This window comes from Hordeum vulgare, chromosome 5H, assembly GCF_904849725.1.
Source record: "Hordeum vulgare subsp. vulgare chromosome 5H, MorexV3_pseudomolecules_assembly, whole genome shotgun sequence".
Lineage (NCBI taxonomy): Eukaryota > Viridiplantae > Streptophyta > Magnoliopsida > Poales > Poaceae > Hordeum > Hordeum vulgare.
This window is the reverse complement of record NC_058522.1, coordinates 283,779,661-283,801,673: the sequence shown is the minus strand read 5'-3', so window position 1 is coordinate 283,801,673 and position 22,013 is coordinate 283,779,661. Positions and strand designations below refer to the sequence as shown.

Here is a 22,013-nt window from a genome sequence, read left to right as displayed (position 1 = left end):
CACCAGCCCAGTGATCCAACCAAAACATCATAGCGGACCCTGATCCAATCGAGATGGAAGAACCAATGTGAAGGACACGGTGCAACTGGATGACCGATTGCCAGAATTGTGAACCTCTGGAGAGCTGGCAGAATGCCAGCGGCTGGTCCCGAAGGTGCTTGTTCCTAATGATGTCGAGCCAAAGGCCACCGTCACCATTGGCGATCCTCCAAAGCCACTTAGTCAGCAAGGCGATGTTCATGCGCTTTTGATGGCATGATCCCCAGACCGCCCTGCTCGCGGAGCTTGCAGATGTCGGGCCAGCTCACCATGTGGTATTTCTGCTTATCGCCTCGCCAGCCCAGTAAAATCGAGGCCGGTACTTGGCAATCTCGTGATGCAAAGTCTCATGGAGACTATAGAAGCTCATCACGAAAATGAGAAGGCTGGACAGGGAGGAGTTGATGAGCACAGTTCTGGATGCCTTGTACAGCCATCAGCCTTGCCACAGTTCAATTCAGTGTTGGAGTTTAGACACCGTAAACCACAGGTCAGCGATGGAGAGGCGTGAGTCACTAATGGGGATCCCCGGGTAGGAGGAGGGAAAGTACCCAAGCTGGCAGTTAAGGTGGCCGGCGATGAGTTGGGCTTCGTCGGGAGGGTAGCCAAGGATCATCACTTCACTTTTGTCGAAGTTGATCTTGAGCCCCGACATCTGCTGGAAGGAGAGGAGGAGGAATTTGAGGTTGATAATATCATCCTCTAGTGTCATCAGCATACTGCAGGACAGAAACCCCTCCCCCTCCTACGAGATGAGTAACAACACCATGAATATGGTCGGTCGCCTTGGCCTTATCGAGGATGGTGGCAAGGACGTCCATCACCATGTTAAACAAGAAGGGGAGAAGGGATCGCCCTGTCTTATCCCACACTCGGTGCGGAAGTACGGACCAGCCTCCCCATTGATGTTAATGGCGGTTTGGCCAGATGAAACCATCTGTAGAACGCGGGTCACCCACCGGTCATCAAAGCCCATCCAAAGGAGCACTTCCCGAAGGAAGGCCCAAGACACGATATTATAGGCCTTGTGGAAGTCGATCCTGAGGAAGACCGCACGTTGTCGCCTAATGCGTCATCATAGCAACTCCAATGGGGCGACCCATTTCATCTACCGTTGTCCGTTTGGGTCGGCATGGACAAAAATGATGGCCCAATGCGCCGACCCATTGCCAAAACGCGTCCGCTTCGCATCCGCGCCGACCCATTTCCGGTCCAAATTTGGGACTGAAATGCGTCGGCGCGGACGCAAAGCGGACGCGCGCGCGCCCTCTCGGTGTTCGCCCCCAACCACCGCGGTCAACATTATTTACGACAGCCGCCATCCTCGGGCCCACGGGTCAGCGGTCGCGGTCGGCCTTTTTTAATCCAAGCGTGCGGTGGGTTCCGCCATCTGCTTCCAGAACCCCACTCGTCCACATCCAGCCACCTCCTCGGCGACCAAAACCCTAGCACCATGGTCGGCGGCTTCCCAAACAAGGGTAAGGCCCCGCTCTACCCCTGCACCATCTCCCCGCCGCCGTCTTCCCACCGGCCTCGCCAGCGTGTGAGCGTCCTGATGCACCAAGCGCGGTGGCACTGGGAGCACTGTGTGCCGCTCCCTTACCCCGATATCACGCTGCCGCACGGCAGGCATCTGGATCCGGAGACGATTCCGGTGTCGGCCGTGCCGCGGTCGGCGCGGGTGCATGCGGAGGAGGTGAGCCGCCGTCGGTGTCTGCTGACGATGGAGCAGCGGCGAGACCCTACGTACGCGGCCGACTGCCCTAACTATGAGGTGTGGTTTGCGGTGGAGCACGAGGAGTAGCGACGTCGTGGCGTGCGCGAAGTGCAGCCAGGAGGCCCTCCGCCGCCCCCGCCTGTCGTCAACGACGAGGACCAGGAGGCTGAGGCCGCCTACCAGACGGCGCTCGCATCTGTTCTCCGCGACAGTGAGGAGGAAGCGCGGCGCAGGGCCGATGAGGAGGCGGCCTACCAGCAGCAGCTCGCGGAGGCCATTGCGTTGTCGGTCGCCGGCGACTGCGTCGTGCCACCTCCGCCGAAGCCCGAGCCCATGGAGCCGCCGGAGGTCTACGAGTGGACCGGCGTCGTCAACGAGTTCATCACTGCGCCGCCCATCTGGCTGGGCGCGACACCGCAGCAGGAGCAAGCCTACCTCAAACACTAGAGAGCGCAGCACCTGCGGGCGGAGCGCGCCGAAGGCCTTCGGCTGATGGAGCTGAAGAAGGAGGCAGAGGACGAACGATGGGAGGCGGAGGAGGAACGACGGGAGGCGGAGGCGGATGAGCGTGCCCTTGCTACTACGCTGACACCGCCACCAGCACAGCCCGCGCCGGCGGGACAGGCGACGGAGGCGCAGGCAGCTGCGCTGTGGAACACGACGTTCCCTTGGGTCGGCCCTGCGCCTACGCTGGTCGACCTCACTGGCCCCGATGACGAAAACGACGACGTCTAGGACTGCCCTCGTAGTTTTAGGTTTTTTTATGTTTAATTAATGTAATGCGGATGCGTGGACTCTCGCCGGCTTTCGTGGCTGGCTTTTAATGTTTAATTATGCACTTCATATATATTTTTTCGCACGCCGACAAAAATGGATCCAGCCAGCGTTGGGCGCATGCGCCGACCCATTTACGGACGCGGACGTTCGTGTCCGCCTGGCCGACCCAAACGGAAAAAAAACGGACAAAATCACCGTCCTTTTGGGTTGGCCCGTTGGAGTTGCTCTCATGTGTTAAAAACCTCACATTTGCCTTTTTGCACAGCCGTCATTTCAACATATTTTAGTCCTGAAAATTTACACGTTTGTACATCATACCTTCATCTATCTATGTATTTTTTTTCCAAAAAATGAAACGTAAAAATTGAAATTTTCATGAATTTTGAATTTTGCATTCGGATGCCTTCATAGAGCTTGGTCTCCGGAAGCAATTTCCGGGGATTACAATCCCTAGGTAGAAAGACAAGTTTCTGTAACCTATGTAATTCTGCATGGAGCAGAGCTGCCTGCGGCCATCAATCCTCTTTCTCCAAGCTCTGCTGCTCCGCAGCCCGCGTGTCATGGTACCGATCGATCGAGCGCGCACCGCCCGGGCGATGGGTTCAGCTTCAATTCGGTCGCACCGATCAGGTCTTGAAGGAATTGTTTGGGCTGTCCATGGACTTGAGGTCCCTGTAATGGCCCGGAGTCAGCTCCTGCTCCATCCCCACACCGCCAGCCCGCCGTTGCCGCTGCCACCGCCCCCACCCGATGAACGCCCCGGCCACGGCCAGGCTCGCCAGGACCAGCGACGCAACCACCACAGCGGCTGTCACGCCTGGCGGCATGCCCCGCCCCGCTGCGCTCTGCTGCTGTGCCTTCCTGACCTTGAAATAGCCCACCTTCCGGTCGTCGGCCTCGTACACCACCGTCTCCACGGGAAAGTCGAGGAGGTAGCAGTAGCCGCTCCCGCCGTTGTACACCGCGCCCCAGCAGCTGCAGCTGGCCGCGCACGATTGCTCGCACTCCGCCGCCGTCTTGTACGTCTCGAACGGCAGCTGCTCCTTGTACGCCAGTGACACCCAGTTCCGCCGCACAACGTCGAACAGCTGCCCCCCGCCGCCCGCGCAGAGGTCGGTGGAGTCCTCGGCGCGGCAGGGCGGGGAGATCGATGCGGTGCTGTTGATGAGACACTGGCACTTGGGCGCTCCTCCGGGGACGCACAGGCCGTAAGCGCCGCAGGAGGTCGGCAGCTCGCACGGCCCGGTGATGGCCTTGTAGTCGGAGGTCCAAGCTTTGGAGCCCTCGGTCCAGTAGTATGCGCGGAGGTTGCCGTCGTCGTCCAGGGTCATCCGCCGAAAGGCGCCGGTGAGGTTCCGAACGAATGTGTCGAACGCGAGCATGTCGACGCTCTGGTCGCCACCCAGGAGGTAGAGCCCGAAGAAGCCGCGGCTGTCCAGGCGGCCGTACACCGGCGGCTGCGTTGCGTTCTCTGGCTGGGCCTCGCGAGCCGTGTACTGCCAGTACATGGGCCTCGTGCGGCCACCGTAGAACTCCATGTGCAGCGCCATGTACGTCTTGGCGAACCGGAGAGAGAAGCGGCGGTTCTTGGAGATGAGCGGCGGCGAGGACATGGTGAAGTTCTGGCCTAGGACGAGCGTGTCCGATGGGTTTTCAAAGCTACGCCAAGGGGTACCGCGGCCGTTGAAGAGCCGGATGACGAGGTCGGACGAGTTGAGGAGCGCGACCGTATCGCCGACGACGTTGAGGGTGGTCCAGAGCTCGCCGACCTCGGGGACGGTGAGGACCAAGCGGCGGTCGAAGGAGAGAGTAGCCGGGCGCGACCAGTCGGCGACACGGTCCGGCGTGGCACGCCATAGCGGGAAGGATGAAGGGAGGTGTACGACGGCGAGGTCCAGGGATGCCGAGCCGACGCGGAGGAAGCCGAAGGCGAAGACGCCGTTGGGCGCGAACAGCACCGGCTCGAACCGCCCCGGCGCGTCGGCCGAGTGCGTCGCGGTGAAGCCGTTCGAGAGCTGCATGACCGGCTCTTGCCCGTCGGCTCCGTCGATCGGGAGCATCGCCCACGCAACGAAGACCGCGGCGAGGAAGACGGCGATGGCCGGATCACGCTTGCCTTCCCTCATTGCAGGGACAGGAAATTAAGAACGTGGTAAAGGTCAATGCTTGAGACAGAGTACTATAGCATATATACACACTATATATGCATCGTGAGATAGAAGGTCAACGGCCGGCAGGAGCCTCCATTCGATCTAGTCTGTTTCCATTTCACGTAATAGATGACAAGTGACAAAAAAAAAAGAATTCAAATTTCATGACTGAGTTTGTGGACGACATGAACATGCATGATCCGGAACTTTGCATCACCCGCAAGTTGCAACTACTCTAAGTATATGTACTGCCATGAACTGGCCATTAGTCAACTCTCTGTTCCAGCTCATCTCAACAAAAAGAAATATCTGCTCCAGCTGGTCAGAACTAATTCGAGCCTGTTTTGCTTTAATTTTCAGACAAATGGAAAATAAAATAATTTAAATCGACGCGAGGTTCATAAACGTTTCTTGACCGACGCCAACAAGATGAATCCATATTCATTTCTAGATTAATACAATTACAGAGACAAGAAAATCTTATCGACTAAGAAATACTACTCTCTATGTTCATTTTTATAAGAGTTTTCGACAATTCCGACAGAGCCCAAAACAGTTCAATGTCAATTATTCAAAACGTCTTATAAAACATAAAGGAGTGAGTAAGTAAGGTTTTATCATTCGGGCGCGGAGGACATATACTCCGACTGAATGCTGATAGGAATTTAGAATCTTAGTGTATATTGATATGAAATATCAATTATATGGGCAGGGAAGACCCCCCTCAAAAAAAAAATGCAGCATGTATGCGTACGCATATCAATAGCCAATGCACACACATGTGCATGTTTCCAGCCAAGTATGCCCGCATACACATATCAGTAGGCAGTGTACGGGCACATGCATATCCAAAGATTGTAATATTCCTGAAGATTAAAGTCCAAGACAAAATCATGACGAAGAAGAAAATCAAAAAAGAAGACAATGCCACCTCCATTGGCAGCCAAGACACGGTGTGCAAACCTCTCCAACATGCACTCAATACCCTAGAAAGAAGGGCTATAATGGCTACAAAGCCTAGAAGGCCTAAAAACTAGGTGCATGATGGACAAGGAGAAACAAGGAGGAAATAATAGAGGAGCCTTCTCCCGGAAGCCATCCAAGAGGTGCTCTCTTGCCTATAAAAGGAGGAGCCTTGCTGCGAAGAGAGACACCAGACGGAGAAGAACCAGCCACAGATAGAGCACAGAGTTGCAACTCAGCTAGCAAGCTCTTTGCTCAAGTAGTAGTAGTAGTAGTACTTCCTTATCGTGTAATAAAGAGCTACAATATTTAGAGCATTTGTAAGCTCGCGAAGGTAGTTAGAAGGTAATTTCTTTATCCTTGGGTAAACCCTTCGGGGGTTCCCGAAAGGGAAAACCATATGTAAATTATGTTGTGGAAATGATGTAGTTTCGTGTTTTCACTTGGTATTTTATTTTTGAATTTATGGAACGAGTTCTTATGCTAGGGATACTATAGGAGAAAACTCTGCCGGTAGTTTTCTGTGTAGCCTTTTATGGCATTTGAATGAGAACCTTATGGCCGTAGAGAAGTGTTCCCTTCGGGTGGAACTGCCTGGGAAGACGATAGGAATTTACTCCATAAATTTGCAACTAAAACATCAAGTGAACAAACTTAGCTACATCTGAAACAACATAATGATAAATATGGTAAGTACTGAGTAGGATATTACACCACTGCGTACACCTCAGTCGTCTTGTTGGCCTCGACAGCCCTCAAAGATCCTGCAATATAAGCAAAATAATTTAAAAACACTTCGTACTAAAATAATATAAAATAAATAAATAACTTTGTATTTACTTTAATAACTCGTATACGTAATCACGTATATCAACATTAAAACCTGAATTTGTAACTTAATATAGTTTAGATTAATTTTAAATATTTTAATTATTCCGAATATTTTAAATATTCCGTATATTTGGTATCAGGTCCAGCGTTTTAAACATTGATAGGTTAAAGTATTTAAATTTAGAAGTTAGCGCAGGTAAGGTAATAAATACTAAAGAGAATATTAATATAAGGTGCAGAATAAATCCTTCTGAAGAGCATACCTGGCATACATCTCATAGCCAGCTAAATACAATTGTCGATTTGATATATAACTTTTACATATCTTGGGGGAAAAGACAAGATAATTTAGACCAAAAATTTGAGAGTTTATCCAAAGAATACCAAAAGCTTGCGGATAAATATTCTGGTCTGAACAATAAAATTGATCTCGCCTTACATAAGCTAGAAGAAGCAAAGGCCAGGCAGAACGTACTTTGCAAGAATAACGATTATATTAAAGAAGAAGTGTTGTCAATTGGCCGTTACCTAAGTAAAGGCAAAGACTCACTCCCTCGCACCGAAGCAAGACAAGATATACTCGATATAAAGAAGTTGCTACAAGAAGTTAAAACTTTGATTGTCTCATAATTATATGACTGAATATAGCCAAGCATTAAATGAAGTAGCCAAATACTTGTCACCTCCTGTAGGATTTTCTGATCACGACTCACCAAAAGAAGACTCTAAAATTATAATAAGACAAAATAATACAATTCTTCAGCTATTAATCCAAGTTTTAGACAAGCTAAAAAGTGTCCATAACAACAAAGAAATTGTGCTATCGTCATCTGGAATCGTAACATCATCAAGAAATATTAATTCAGAAAAATGGACATATCTAAAGGCTTCCTTAGAAGAGATAAAACCCTCCAATTAGTAAGGCAAGACTCAAGACCACTCGCAATGAAGCATAGATTATCATGTAAAGCCGATGATATTGATAGTATTGAAGAAGTTATAGATATTCAGAGAGACCTCGAAAGATATCAAAAGGATACCCTAAGAAAAATAAAACCGCAACAGGTATATCACATGGGTATGTTTGAGAGTAAGAGCGGGTTATACCGAATATCTAGAGAAGTAGAACTAAGTGTGTTAACACACCCAGTTGATTTAAGAATAGTAAGCAAAAATATTGAAAATGAACTAAAATATTGTGGTTACAAATATATTCATCAAGGTATGTATATTATAGGAGTTAAAGGTATGACAAGAAAGAAATTAGGAGCAAAGGTGCTTATAACTCTATTAGACCGAAGGTGGGAATCAGTAGATAAAGCAGCATTAGGATTTTTAGAAGGAGACATGAATGAAAATAGGTTAATAACCTATATAGCTCCAGACCTAATGATGCCTGTAAAAGAATTTATTGAAAAAATGAGTTTTGGTTTCCAAACTAAGGGATATGAAGATTTTAAAGGAACAAATTTGTTAGTAAGCATAGAATTTATAGGAAGGCTAACTAACAGAAGTAACTCTAGATATAGAGTTAATGTGAGCGATGTAATTGATAGTATGCAATCAAAGGGTATTAAATTTATGAATCCACTTAAAATTGGTTCTGAAGAAAGAGCGGGAGAAGAGTGGAAGATTGGTGAATTAATAGAGAAAAAAGAATTAAAGCAACCTGAAAACTATATAAGTTATCAAAATTGTGAAGGAAGTAGTAGCATTAGATTTATGAACTATAAATCGGCATCAATAGAAGACGCAGAATCCTTTATGTCAGAAACAGAATCTATTGACGATAAGAATAAAGGTGTGACCGAATGCATGGAAAAAGCTAATTTAGATGATGAAATAATTCACTGGGAAAATAAGCTAAAGCATATAGATTGGGAATATAAAAATTCTATGACAAAAGATTGGCCTAAGATAAGAGAAATAGAATTGTTTATAATTAGAGAAATTGCAAGGTTAAAAAAACTAAAAAATGAGAAAAAGTTGGTAACTAGTGGTTCAATTATGCCAAATACATCATCAATTGAAAGGGGAGAACATGCTGGTAGTAATAATGATGCTATCACTAATAGAGATAAGAATATTGCTCAGGAAGAAGAAGTTGTTAGTGAAGAAGAGCAATGGGATATAAATAATAAGTTATTACTAGAAAGTTATGAAGAGGAAGAGGAATTAGTAAAAGATATGTGGTTAGAAGATGAAAATTATAATGATTCGGAGCAGAATAGTGATTTTTATAACTCACTAGATGATGTGGGACTACAAAATTTAGACAATGCAATGGAAGCTATGGAAGTAGAAAGTAGTAATAAAAGAAGAAAGGGATATGGCGAGTCTTCGGTAAAAAGAGAAGGAGAGAGAGAGAGACCTACCAGATCAGCTGGACAATGGCCTCCAGAAAAGGATGATTATCAACCTACATATATCCCTGGACAATATAGATATATGGGTGCTAAAAGAAGAGATTTTGAAAAGCCAGTGCAATTTCAAAATTATAAGAATGATGGCGCTATTTTAAACCTAGCAGCTCATGACCCTATAGATTGGCCGAATATAATCAGCATATGGAAAGGTTTAATAGTTCAAAAATATATACAAAACCAGTATAATATAGGAACTAAGGTAGAAGATATGTTAACATATCTTGAAACATTTTTAGGAGAATCTGTAAAAGTTATATGGGAACAATGGGTAGAGACATATCCTAATCAGTATGAAGAATTAAAAAGGGCCGGAAGTAACCCTAATAACTTTGCAAATGTTATTTCAAATATGATCATCGCACAAGACCCAGAATTAGGATATACCTCACTACAAAACTAAAGGTTGAGAGAAATAGAAAAACTAACATTAACTAGCTGGAAAGGAATAAAAGAATTCTCTCAACATTATTTATATAATGCTACCACTGCGAAGCAAGGGTTTAATGTAGGTGTTGTAGAAAGATATTTTAATAAGTTGCCAGACCCTCTAGGATCCATAATATTTGAAGAATATAAAAAAGAAACAGGTGGAAACGTGGTAAATATATCTCAAGCCATAACTTTTTTTTTAAACAATTAAGAAAGGTATGTACAGGCATACAAGCCCAAAGGTCTATGAAGAAGTCAGATTACAATTTCTGCAATAACATTGTCCAAATACCGCTTACGTATGGAGAAGAAAGGCATCGGAAAAACAAATATTATAAACCACAAAGGAGAGATAATAGAAATTTTAGAACAAAGAAAAGATATTTCTTGAGAAGGTCCGATAATAGAGCCCCATTCTTGCATAAAAGAAATGTAAGAAGATATAATCCTAAGAAATCATATGATAAAACATGTAGGTGTTTCATATGTAACTCTCCCGATCACTTAAGTAGAACTTGCCCTAATAAAGACCAGAAAAGGTACTCTAGCAAGTATGAGGAGCAAGAGAGAGTATTAATAGTAGATAGTGTTAATGAGAATATTTTGGTATGTGATGATGAAATAAAAGACGACGAGTCAATATATTCAATCATAGAGACAGATGAAGTAGAAAATGAGACTCCAGAATATGAATCAAGCGAGGATGAAATAGACCTAATTGATGAATTAGCCGGTTTAAAGATCGAAATGATGAATCAAGTAGATTGTGAACATGACTGGATTAAAGGAAAAGGGGATTATAACATAAAATGTGCTTTCTGTATATATTATCCTAGCCAAGATAATAGATTCACATGTAGTTTATGCTTAAAGCAAGCATCTACCTCCTGTCTAAAAGTCAGTAATCAAAAATGGAGACAGGAAATAGAATGGGAGCCAGAAGAAAGAATATTATCCAGCAGGGTTAGAAACTTAGAAATTAGAATAAATAAGCTAGAAGTAGAATTAGAAAAGCTAAAGGATGAATTAGAAGATAATAAAGAGCAAGATAATAAGGTTGCAAAAATCACAGAGATGAAAGAACAAATGATAACAATAAGGGATAAAAAAGGAGATAAATTAATACAATTAAAAGATGCAATAACTAGTTTTGGAAACAAATATATTGTTCGATTACCATTCAAAGAAGTGTTAGGGATAAGAATCCCAGTTAGAATAGTTCTAAAGCCAAACATTTCTTATAAAGTGTTAGCGCTACTAGATACGGGTTGCACAAAGAACATCATACATGATAAATATTTCATGAGATGTCCAGAAATAGTTGAAACTATAGATAATAATAAAGCTGAAGTATCTACCGATATGTCAGGAATAAAGAAAATCCACAACCAGTTAGCATATAATATTGAAGCATACATAAATGGCACGAAATATATAATAGATGAAATTACAATAAGAGATTTATCAGTAATAAATGATGACATGATAATAGGGTTAAGGTTTTTACAACAGTCTTTACAAACTACAATTATACATGAAGAAGGGGTTACATTTATCCCTTATCAGGATAATCTCCCATACATATCTGAAGTAAGAAAGCAAAGAAAAGCTTTGCAAAATGTAGAGATATCTAATTTGGATGGAGAATATAGTACAAGTCCAGAGGTAGCCCTTGAATTCTGTAAAGATGAAGAACTTAGTGAGACCATAGAAGAATATCATATAGAAAATACAAGTACAGAATGCATAGCATTACAATCATTTTCACCAAATTGGTATAGAGACATAAAATCCAAAAAAGATATAGATAAGATAGTGCAAAGATTAGAAAACATACAAATTATAGGGGAAATACCGATGAAACATTGGGAAAGGAACTCTATAGTTTGCAAAATAAATATTATAAATCCAGACTATATCATTAAGTCAGGGCCAATAGAAGCTACTCCTAAAGATATTGAAGAGTTCAAAATGCATATTGAAGAATTATTAAAATTAAAAGCAATTAGAGAAAGTAGAAGTCCTCATAGGTCTGCTGCTTTTATAGTGAGAAATCATGCTGAAGAGGTGAGAGGTAAATCCAGAATGGTAATTAACTTTAAAAGGCTTAATGATAATACGGTAGATGATGCATACAACATACCTAATAAACAGGAATGGATCAATAGAATACAAGGAAGCAAATTTTTCTCTAAATTTGACTTAAAAGCAGGGTTTTGGCAAGTGAAAATGGCCGAAGAATCCATTCCATGGACTGCCTTTACTTGTCCGCAAGGCCATTATGAATGGCTAGTAATGCCATTGGGTCTAAAGAATGCACCTGCACTATTTCAAAGGAAAATGAAAAATATATTTAATGAGAACCAAACCTTTATATTAGTATACGTAGATGATTTGTTAGTATTCTCAAAAACATATAAAGAGCATATAGCCCATCTCGAAGTGTTCTTTCGCAAGGTAGAACAAAATGGGCTCATATTATCAAAAAAGAAGATGAAAATTTGTAAAGAAAGAATAAATTTCCTTGGTCATGAAATAGGAGAAGGAAAAATATATTTGCAAGAACACATTGCACAGAAAATTTTAGAGTTTCCTGATAATATGAGTGACAAAAAAGTTCTACAACAATTCTTAGGAATTGTAAACTATGCAAGAAATTACATAGATAACCTAGCAAAGCTAGCCGGACCTTTATATGCTAAATTAAGAAAGAATGGTCAGAGATATTTTAATTCTGAAGATATAAAATTAGTAAAGGCCATCAAAGAAAAAGTCAAGAATTTAAAGACCCTAGAATTGCCTCTAGAAGATAATTATTTTATTATTGAAACAGATGCATCTAAAGTAGGATGGGGTGCTATATTAAAACAAAAACCTAATAAATATTCCCCGAAAGCAGATGAAAAAATATGTAGATATGCTTCAGGAAGTTATAAGTTAAAAACGGTAAATAATATTGATAGAGAAATCCTTGCAGTTGTAAATGCAATAAATGCTTTTAGGTTATATCTAGGATTCAAAGAATTTATAGTGCGAACTGATTGTGAAGCCATATGTCGATATTATAATAAAATTAATAGTAAGAAAAGTTCAACCAGAAGATGGGTCTTATTTGAAGACACCATAGCTGGGAATGGTTATAAAGTTATTTTTGAGCATATTAAGGGAAAAGATAATACTTTACCTGACATATTTTCTCGTGCATCAAATTTGCAGAAATGAAGAAAGGATTATTCCCCACCAGGGACGAATGCTTCTTCTTTGGAGAGGAGAACAGGCTGAAGATATTTCAGCCAAATACCTTCAATTTCAAGCCAAAGGCCCATATCAAGCTTGATGAAGTTCAGAGGTGCATACTGGACAATTTCTGGTTCCAATATACCAATAAGAGAGATGAAAAAGGATATATGCTATCAATTCTAAATAGCTTGGCAGAATATTTTAACCAAATGAATATGAAGGCGGCAAAATTAGAAAGGGCTGAAATACAAAAAGGAGAAATATTATATGTTTTATTTGACGGAAATAAACCCGGAATATATTTGACATGGGAAGACATCATGATAGAGAAACTAGATGCAAAACGAATGGGACAAGACTTAACATTCAAAAAATATGAAGGTATTGATGAGGCCTTGTTTTGGGCAAGAAAAATGATAGGGGAAAACTATTATATTGACCCCAAGGCTAAAGATTATATCCAGAAGAGAAAGAATGCAGATAACAATGCATCTAATATGCCAATATTTAAAATAACCAAGGGAGAATCATCAGGAAAGAATATAAAGGAAGAAGGTTCTCCAAAAAATTATACATATAAAGAATGCCTTCTGAAGGGCCTAGACCCTTTGGATAGTGAATATATAGATCAAGAAATGGACAAAAGATTTGAAGAATTGTCAAAAATAATGAAGAAAGAATTAAAGGAAGAGATATTAGAAGAAATAAGGGTTGAAATGAAAATAAGATTTGAAGATATAAAGAAAGAATGTGATACGAAGTATGATTTCCATCTTTTAGATGAGGATCATATGGATATCGCAGGGCATGGGCAGCCACCTGAGTAAAACCCAACTTCAAATGTCACTGAATTTGAATTGATATTACTATCAATCATTCGGGCGCGGAGGACATATACTCCGACTGAATGCTGATAGGAATTTAGAATCTTAGTGTATATTGATATGAAATATCAATTATATGGGCAGGGAAGACCCCCCTCAAAAAAAAATGCAGCATGTATGCGTACGCATATCAATAGCCAATGCACACACATGTGCATGTTTCCAGCCAAGTATGCCCGCATACACATATCAGTAGGCAGTGTACGGGCACATGCATATCCAAAGATTGTAATATTCCTGAAGATTAAAGTCCAAGACAAAATCATGACGAAGAAGAAAATCAAAAAAGAAGACAATGCCACCTCCATTGGCAGCCAAGACACGGTGTGCAAACCTCTCCAACATGCACTCAATACCCTAGAAAGAAGGGCTATAATGGCTACAAAGCCTATAAAGCCTAGAAGGCCTAAAAACTAGGTGCATGATGGACAAGGAGAAACAAGGAGGAAATAATAGAGGAGCCTTCTCCCGGAAGCCATCCAAGAGGTGCTCTCTTGCCTATAAAAGGAGGAGCCTTGCTGCGAAGAGAGACACCAGACGGAGAAGAACCAGCCACAGATAGAGCACAGAGTTGCAACTCAGCTAGCAAGCTCTTTGCTCAAGTAGTAGTAGTAGTAGTACTTCCTTATCGTGTAATAAAGAGCTACAATATTTAGAGCATTTGTAAGCTCGCGAAGGTAGTTAGAAGGTAATTTCTTTATCCTTGGGTAAACCCTTCGGGGGTTCCCGAAAGGGAAAACCATATGTATATTATGTTGTGGAAATGATGTAGTTTCGTGTTTTCACTTGGTATTTTATTTTTGAATTTATGGAACGAGTTCTTATGCTAGGGAGGTTCTTATGCTAGGGATCCTATAGGAGAAAACTCTGCCGGTAGTTCTCTGTGTAGCCTTTTATGGCATTTGAATGAGAACCTTATGGCCGTAGAGAAGTGTTCCCTTCGGGTGGAACTGCCTGGGAAGACGATAGGAATTTACTCCATAAATTTGCAACTAAAACATCAAGTGAACAAACTTAGCTACATCTGAAACAACATAATGATAAATATGGTAAGTACTGAGTAGGATATTACACCACTGCGTACACCTCAGTCGTCTTGTTGGCCTCGACAGCCCTCAAAGATCCTGCAATATAAGCGAAATAATTTAAAAACACTTCGTACTAAAATAATATAAAATAAATAAATAACTTTGTATTTACTTTAATAACTCGTATACGAAATCACGTATATCAACATTAAAACCTGAATTTGTAACTTAATATAGTTTAGATTAATTTTAAATATTTTAATTATTCCGAATATTTTAAATATTCCGTATATATATATATATATATATATATATTGTTAAGCTTCATGCACTAGCTAACGCAATTAAAAGTCTGAACTAACAAAAAGAGCTAGGCAATCCACGTATAGTGTAATATATATAATAGTATTACATGGTTGAATGCTGCTGGTTGTTTGTTTATTGGTGTTGAGCGTTGACTCTGAGTGTCTTGAACATAACTGAAACAAAGTTCATTTGGTCCATGGAAGAAATGAGTACATGTTATGCACATTCCTTTATGGTTTTTTCGGAAATGCTATCCGACTAGCTTTATTCATTTGAAATAATAGATAATCCCTCTGCTTAAAAGGGCTGCCCCACATGTCATTTGGCGGATCCTTTAAATGATCCATCGCCTCGGCGACCGTCAGCTGCATAACTATCCAGCGCCTAACATAATTTTGAGGTAAATACACAGATAGTCATAGAACTTGTACATGATGATTTGTTTGGTGCATAAACTTGAAAAATACGTGTTTTTGGTCATCAAACTTACAGAAGCATGCAAATACGGTCACATTTCACGTATATATGTGTATCCATGGTGGCATGCCAACATGGCTAGAGCCCGTTGTGAGATGTTGTTGGATGATAGATTCACAAAAAAAGTCCTTCAACTTTTTAATTTATGTATTAAGATCCTAAAATAAAAAAAACAAGGGATGAGGGTGCTGGTTCGAAACCATGACCTGGCGCAAGTACGCTCGGGTGCATAACCACACAACCACCGGACCGACGTTGATAGATATTTAGGATGCATCAATAAACTTTATATCATATGAACATACATAGAGCCACTGGCTCATTATTTCTTGTACCTCCCCTAAGTTCTGTAAATACTTCTATGATTTTTAAAAACTAGTAAAGCTTCTTTTAGCCATAAATTGAGCATGAGCCTTCATTATTTACATGGGGATACAAGTCCAAATAAATTATCGTGGTCAATAGAATTAAGTCGGCTTATCTAGGGGCTACTCGTCCCGAGGTTGTTTAGCAGTAATAGCATTGTCTTCTGTAATCCGATGTTAGGCTTTTCTATTTGATCATAGGTCAATTGAGGGCTTCCAACTCATCGAGTTTAGCTATCTCACTCTCTTGATCTGGCAAAGACGCCACAAAATGGTTAAACCTTGGTATGTTTGATGCGACTCTGATAAGGTGACTCCATATACTCTTGACTGTTTAGTCCATTATGAACCGTGAATCAGCACGGTTAAAACATTGGTTTGTCACGTGAGAGTCGGCATACTGAAAGCGAGGATAAACCATGGTTTATCATACCCGCTTCATTGAAGAAAGACTTGAGCCTCGAAAGTCAGTCTCTTTTTACTGCGTCTCACTGAGCCGGATTATTATTGTTATCATTGCTTAAATTTTCATGTATAAATGTTGCCTCTCTCCGGCTCATAAAAGGGTACCCGGGTTATGAGGTTATAATGCTATCATAAGAACAACTCAGATTTCTACAACACGGCGAAGGAAAAACGTGAAGAAGGTTACAAAAGGCAAGCGACAACGATGCACCTAATATTGGCTGGAGCAATTAGATTTCTGATTAAGGATCAGTTTTGAAACAAATTTCAAGACTAAAGTTTATCTGGCTCATATACATCAAGGAGTAAAGGCGAGTTAACAAAAACTTGTCCAAACATGATTTCTTCGCCATCATCACAAAGTCAAAAAAAAATCAAGGCAAACACAAAGGTACGGCACAGACAAACGGTTGCCGACTCAAATATGTTACAAGGCACACCGGGCCCAAATAATGGAAATTCAAAGTTTTTATAACCTGCCTTTTACAAAAATCGGGGTTAAGCTTTGTCTTGGTCTTTAGTTTGAGACACCTTGCACTGGTCTTCTCCTTGAGGCGTCGGCTCTACGATTTGAGGATCGTCCAAGTTCCATTTGCAGTGGGCCAAGGCTTCAAACATGGCTTCCTTGTTGAAGACATGCGATGGATCGACATCAGGAACAAAGAGTTGTTTGTGGCGTCGCAGAATCGGACTAACTAATTTAAATTAGGGCGGTTGAATTCAGGCGTTGTTTGAGTTGTGGGCGGGATGATAACTCTTCAAGGACATGTCACTTACAAGCTGACTGACCAATTTATGAGCTGCCGAGACGCTCCGACGATAATCATCTTCATCAAAGGGTGATCCGCCGGCCTTCAGTTCTGGAAACCCTTTAGACATTTTGATCGGGTCAAGCTCAGAGAGTAAGCCAGAGCATGACTTAAATAATATATGGCTCCAGCACATGCGGATGATCTCTTGAGTTCTCTAGTCTGTTTAGGGATCATGGAAAGGAACATCGGGACATATTCTATAAGCTTGACCGGCTCTTTGCTCCCTGCAATGGCCTTGATTGTGCACAAACTCCCGATATATAGCTGCTCAGTTAAAACATACACAACTTTAAGCTTTAACAAGCAATTATCTCGTAGATTGCGTGTACGGCGTCCTCCAAAGAATCAAGCACATAAGTCGCCACGTAATTGGCCGTTGGCAAAAAGGAGTTAACTAAATTAAGGAAAATTTTCATAGACACTCACCAAAGATAGCATGAGTCATCTGGTTAATATGATTTTTTAGCCTGGATAACTCTTTAGAGACAATTTTTAGCTTCTTTTCGGCATCATTGGAGAGTTTAGTCAGGACAGTTCTTTCACTTTCAAAAGATTCTCTTTCTATCGCAAAGCCTCCCTTGATTTTCTCTGTTTGCTCCCAAGATCAACGAATTTTTTCTTCAAGTTCTGTCTGGGCGAGTTGTCCCATTTCAAGATCTTTGTTCAAATCAGCGACCTTTGACTCGGTGGATTTCAAGTTTTCCTACACATAAATTAGGGTAACAATGAACCGGAGGCAGGACAAGATAATGATTATGATAACAAGTCCCAAGAACATCTCAAGCAATATACTTGGCACTTGGGGGCTAATGCATATTAGTTTTTTCAAAGCATACATGATGGAGCAAGACCCGACTCATCCCAAGAAGATGAGCCGGCACTTGGGGGCTACACGTCGAATTCATCTTCAAAAATTACTAGACCCTGATGACCCACAAGAATAGGGGATCAATCGTAATCCTTTCGATAAGTAAGACTGTCGAACCCAACGAGGAGCAGAAGGCTCTGATAAACGGTTTTGAGCAAGGTAATAACTGCAAGCACAGAAAGTAGCGGTAACAAGTGATGGTGTAGTGAGGTGAAACGTAGCAAGCGGAAAGTAACAAGTAACAAGTAGTAGCAATGGTGCAGCAAGTGGCCCAATCCCTTTTGTAGCAAGGGACAAGCCTGAACAAAGTCTTATAGGAGGAAAACCGCTCCCGAGGACACACGGGAATTTCTGTCATGCCAGTTTCATCATGTTCATATGATTCGCGTTCGTTACTTTGACAGTTTGATATGTGGGTGGACTGGCGCTTGGGTACTGCCCTTACTTGGACAAGCATCCCACTTATGATTAACCCCTCTCGCAAGCATCCACAACTACGAAAAAAGAATTAAGACAACGTCTAACCATAGCATTAAACTACTGGATCCAAATCAGCCCCTTACGAAGCAACGCATAGACTGGGGTTTAAGCTTCTGTCACTCCAGCAACCCATCATCTACTTACTACTCCCCAATGCCTTCCTCTAGGCCCAAATATGGTGAAGTGTTATATAGTCGACGTTCACATAACACCACTAGAGAAAAGACAACATACAGCATATCAAAACACCGAACGAATATCAAATTCACATGACTATTATTAGCATGACTTATCCCATGTCCTTAGGAACAAAAGTAACTACTCACAAAGCATAATCAGAATCATGATCAGAGGTGTAATGAATAGCATCAAGGATCTGAACATAAACTCTTCCACCAAGTAATCCAACTAGTATCAACTACAAAGAGTAATCAACACTACTAGTAACCTTACAAGTACCAATCGGAGTCGTGAGAGGGAAATTGGTTACAGGAGATGAACTAGGGATTGGAGTGGAGATGGTGCTGATGAAGATGTTCATGAAGATGCCTCCCCTCCGACGAGACGAGTGTTGGTGATGACTATGGCGACAATTTCCCCCTCCGGGAGGGAAGTTTCCCCGGCAAGATCGTCCTGCCGGAGCTCTAGATTGGATCTGCTCAAGTTCCGCCTCGTGGCGGCAGGGAATCCACGAAAAAGCTCCACACTAATTTTTTTTTATCGGACGAAACCCTTCAGATAACAAAAGAGGGGGGCCAGTGGGCCACCAGGGTGCCCACAAGCCCTGTTGTTGCGGCCAGGGGTTAGGTCGCGGCAACCAGGCTTGTGGGCCCTTGGCTGCTCCCCTCTCACACTTCTTTCGCCTAGTATTTTTTATATATTCCCAAAAAAATCCACGTTGATTCTCAGGGCATTTGGAGTTGCGCAGAATAGAGGACTCAGACTTGCTCCTTTTCCAGTCCAGAATTCCAGTTGCCGGTATTCTCCCTCTTCAAATAAACCTTGCAAAATAAGAGAGAAAAGGCAGAAGTATGGTACCACAAAGTATAATAACAATCCATAAAGCGATAAATATCAACATGAAAGCATGATGCAAAATGGACGCATCAACTCCCCCGAGCTTAGACCTGGCTTGTCCTCAAGCGAAAACCAAGATCCATAAACATGTCCACATGTTTAGGGATGAAGGTGTCGATAAAACAAAATACGGACATGAGGGCATCAATACCTCAGAGAGATTCTTATGGGAAAATAACAATTCCTTCACAAAGCAAAGTATGAAACAAAAACCTTACCGAGAAGTAGCGAACAATAGTCCATAGTCATTGAAGCAATTGCAATTTATCATAACATCAGAAAGAGTCAAATAAGAGCTTGTAAAGCAAATCCACAAACTCAATCATCTCTTTTGTTTTCCACAATTGTTACAACTCACGTGGTACTCGTGGTATCAAAGTTTCAGTTGGACACACAGAAAGATAGAGGCTTATAGTTTTGCCTCCCAACCATTTACCTCAAGGGTAAAGTCAACAATAATAAAGCATAAGTACTCATTTCCAAGTTGATATATGAATATAGATATTTCCCAAGCATATGACGTTCAACAAGAAAAAGGCTAAATAAGGAATTGGTGAAGATCACCATGACCCTTACAAGGGCAAAAAGTAAAGGTACAAGATAGACCCTTCGCAGAGGGAAGCAGAGGTTGTCATGCGCTTTTGAGGTTTGGATGCGTGTCCTCTTAGTGCGGAGGGACGTCACTTTATATTGCCTCCTGTGATAAAGAACTTTATTATGCAGTCTGTCGCTATTATGTCTTCCTCATCACGGGTTCGTATAAAGCTTATTTTCCACACACTAATAGATCATACATATTAGAGAGAAATTTTTATTGCTTGCACCGATGACAACTTACTTGAGGGATCTTATTCAATCCTTAGGTAGGTATGGTGGACACTCACGGCAAAACTGGTTTGAAGGTTTATGGATGCACAAGTAGTATCTCTACTTGCTGCGGGAGTTTTGGCTAATATGAGGTGGAAGCGAACGTCACATGCTAAGGGATCTCTAATCATATAACATTGTTTGGAACTAAGCAAACACAATTCATTATGTTGTCTTCCTTGTCCGACGTCTACTTCTAAGCATGTAATAGTTTGGTGAGTGCTCACAATTATAGAAAGTGTCTAAGATGATATATTTATATGTGAACCTCTCTTTCCTTATTACTTCTTATTAATTGCAACAATGACTGAGGTCTATGTTGGTCTATTCTCAACAAATTTCAATCATCATACTTGTTATATGTGAAGCTATCACTTTCCATAAGATCATCTCATGATCTTTCATGCTATCGTTCTTTTCATACTTTTGATCACGGCACAAAACAAAGCCCTTGACTAAGATACTCTTTATTATATAGCTCGCAAGCTCGAATACATCTGGGGAGACACAAGGCAAAAGACTCAAACTAAAACACTAAAGACTTATTCCACTAAGAGAAGAAATAAAAACTAAAAAGGAAAGAACTAAAACAAAGGTAAAAGCAAAAGATATAAAGGTGATACGATACCAGGGTAACTCCCCCAAGCTTGGCATAAGCCAAGGGAGTTGCCCATACCAATGCTTAGTTGTATTCCTTTGGTGGTGATGGTGGTGAAGTTGCAACATGAGTTTGATCCTCCGTCTTCCAAGGCATAGGTGCTCCATCATGGCAGGATGAACGAGTCGCCAAAATCCTCAAATCTGCAGCCAACCGTATTGATTTAAATCTATACTCATACTCACAGTTTTGGTTCTGCAGGTCATAGATCTGGCCCTGGAGTTGATCAACCCTGTCATAGAGCCTAGAGAGGTGCTTCCCAATGTCAATGGCATCCATCTTGTGATTGTTGGTGAACTCCGTGATCATCATGTGGTTGGTGTTGAGTCCTCGCTCCACCATCCCTTGGCACTTGAAGACTTGCTGCTCCATTGCTTCGAGCCTCGTCTCCATGCTTCCGGTCTTCTTAGGCCCCTCAACATCACGGATGTGCAACATCCCCTCGCTCATCTTGATAGATTGGGGGTGTTGCAATACTTCCGTGAGGTAGGGATTGATGTCCTTCTCGAAGATCTTGTCCTTAGGAACTTTTGGGGAAGTCATGACGATCTAGATCTGCAACAGAAACAGGCTCGAAACGAAAACAGAGAAAACTGCATGATACGGAGATCAAAACCCTCTGGCCTATATATAATGATTTTTTCTGGACCAGAAGGAGTGCTCCGCAAGAAAACGGAGTCTGGGAGGCACACGAGGTGCCCACAAGCCATGTTGCCGCGGCCAGGGGGAGGTCGCGGGAACCAAGCTTGTGGCCACCTCCTGCGCTCTCCGGACTGCTTTTTATTTTTCTAATTTTCCATAAATTCCAAAATGGAGAAAAATTCCTATTGGAAAAGTTTCGGAGTACAATTACTTACCGAAACTCATACCTCTTCGTTTTCAGGGTCTGAAACAGGTTGATAAACATCCCTTATGTACTCCTTTGGAGTTATGATATTGATGATATTGGTCTCAACATTTATGGCAGTACCAGAGATATAATGCTTTATTCTTTGCCCATTCACCACTCTAGGAAAATTACCTTCCGTGTTATTGATTTTGATGGAACCGGAATGATATACTTCCTCGACAACGTAGTGACCTTCCCATTTGGAGAGAAGCTTGCCTGCGAAGAATCTTAAGCGAGAATTGTATAGCAGGACATAATCACCTAC

The 22,013-nt window shown here is 42.1% G+C and overlaps 1 protein-coding gene across 1 annotated transcript; it reads right to left on the bottom strand.

Moving 5' to 3' along the window:
* Positions 1-2,903: 2,903 nt before the first annotated feature.
* LOC123397565 (PAN domain-containing protein At5g03700-like) lies at positions 2,904-4,784 on the bottom strand. The gene has a single exon (XM_045092098.1). It carries the CDS (start codon positions 4,657-4,659, stop codon positions 3,160-3,162), a length of 1,500 nt encoding a protein of 499 aa, XP_044948033.1. The 5' UTR covers positions 4,660-4,784; the 3' UTR covers positions 2,904-3,159.
* Between the last annotated feature and the right edge of the window lie 17,229 nt (positions 4,785-22,013).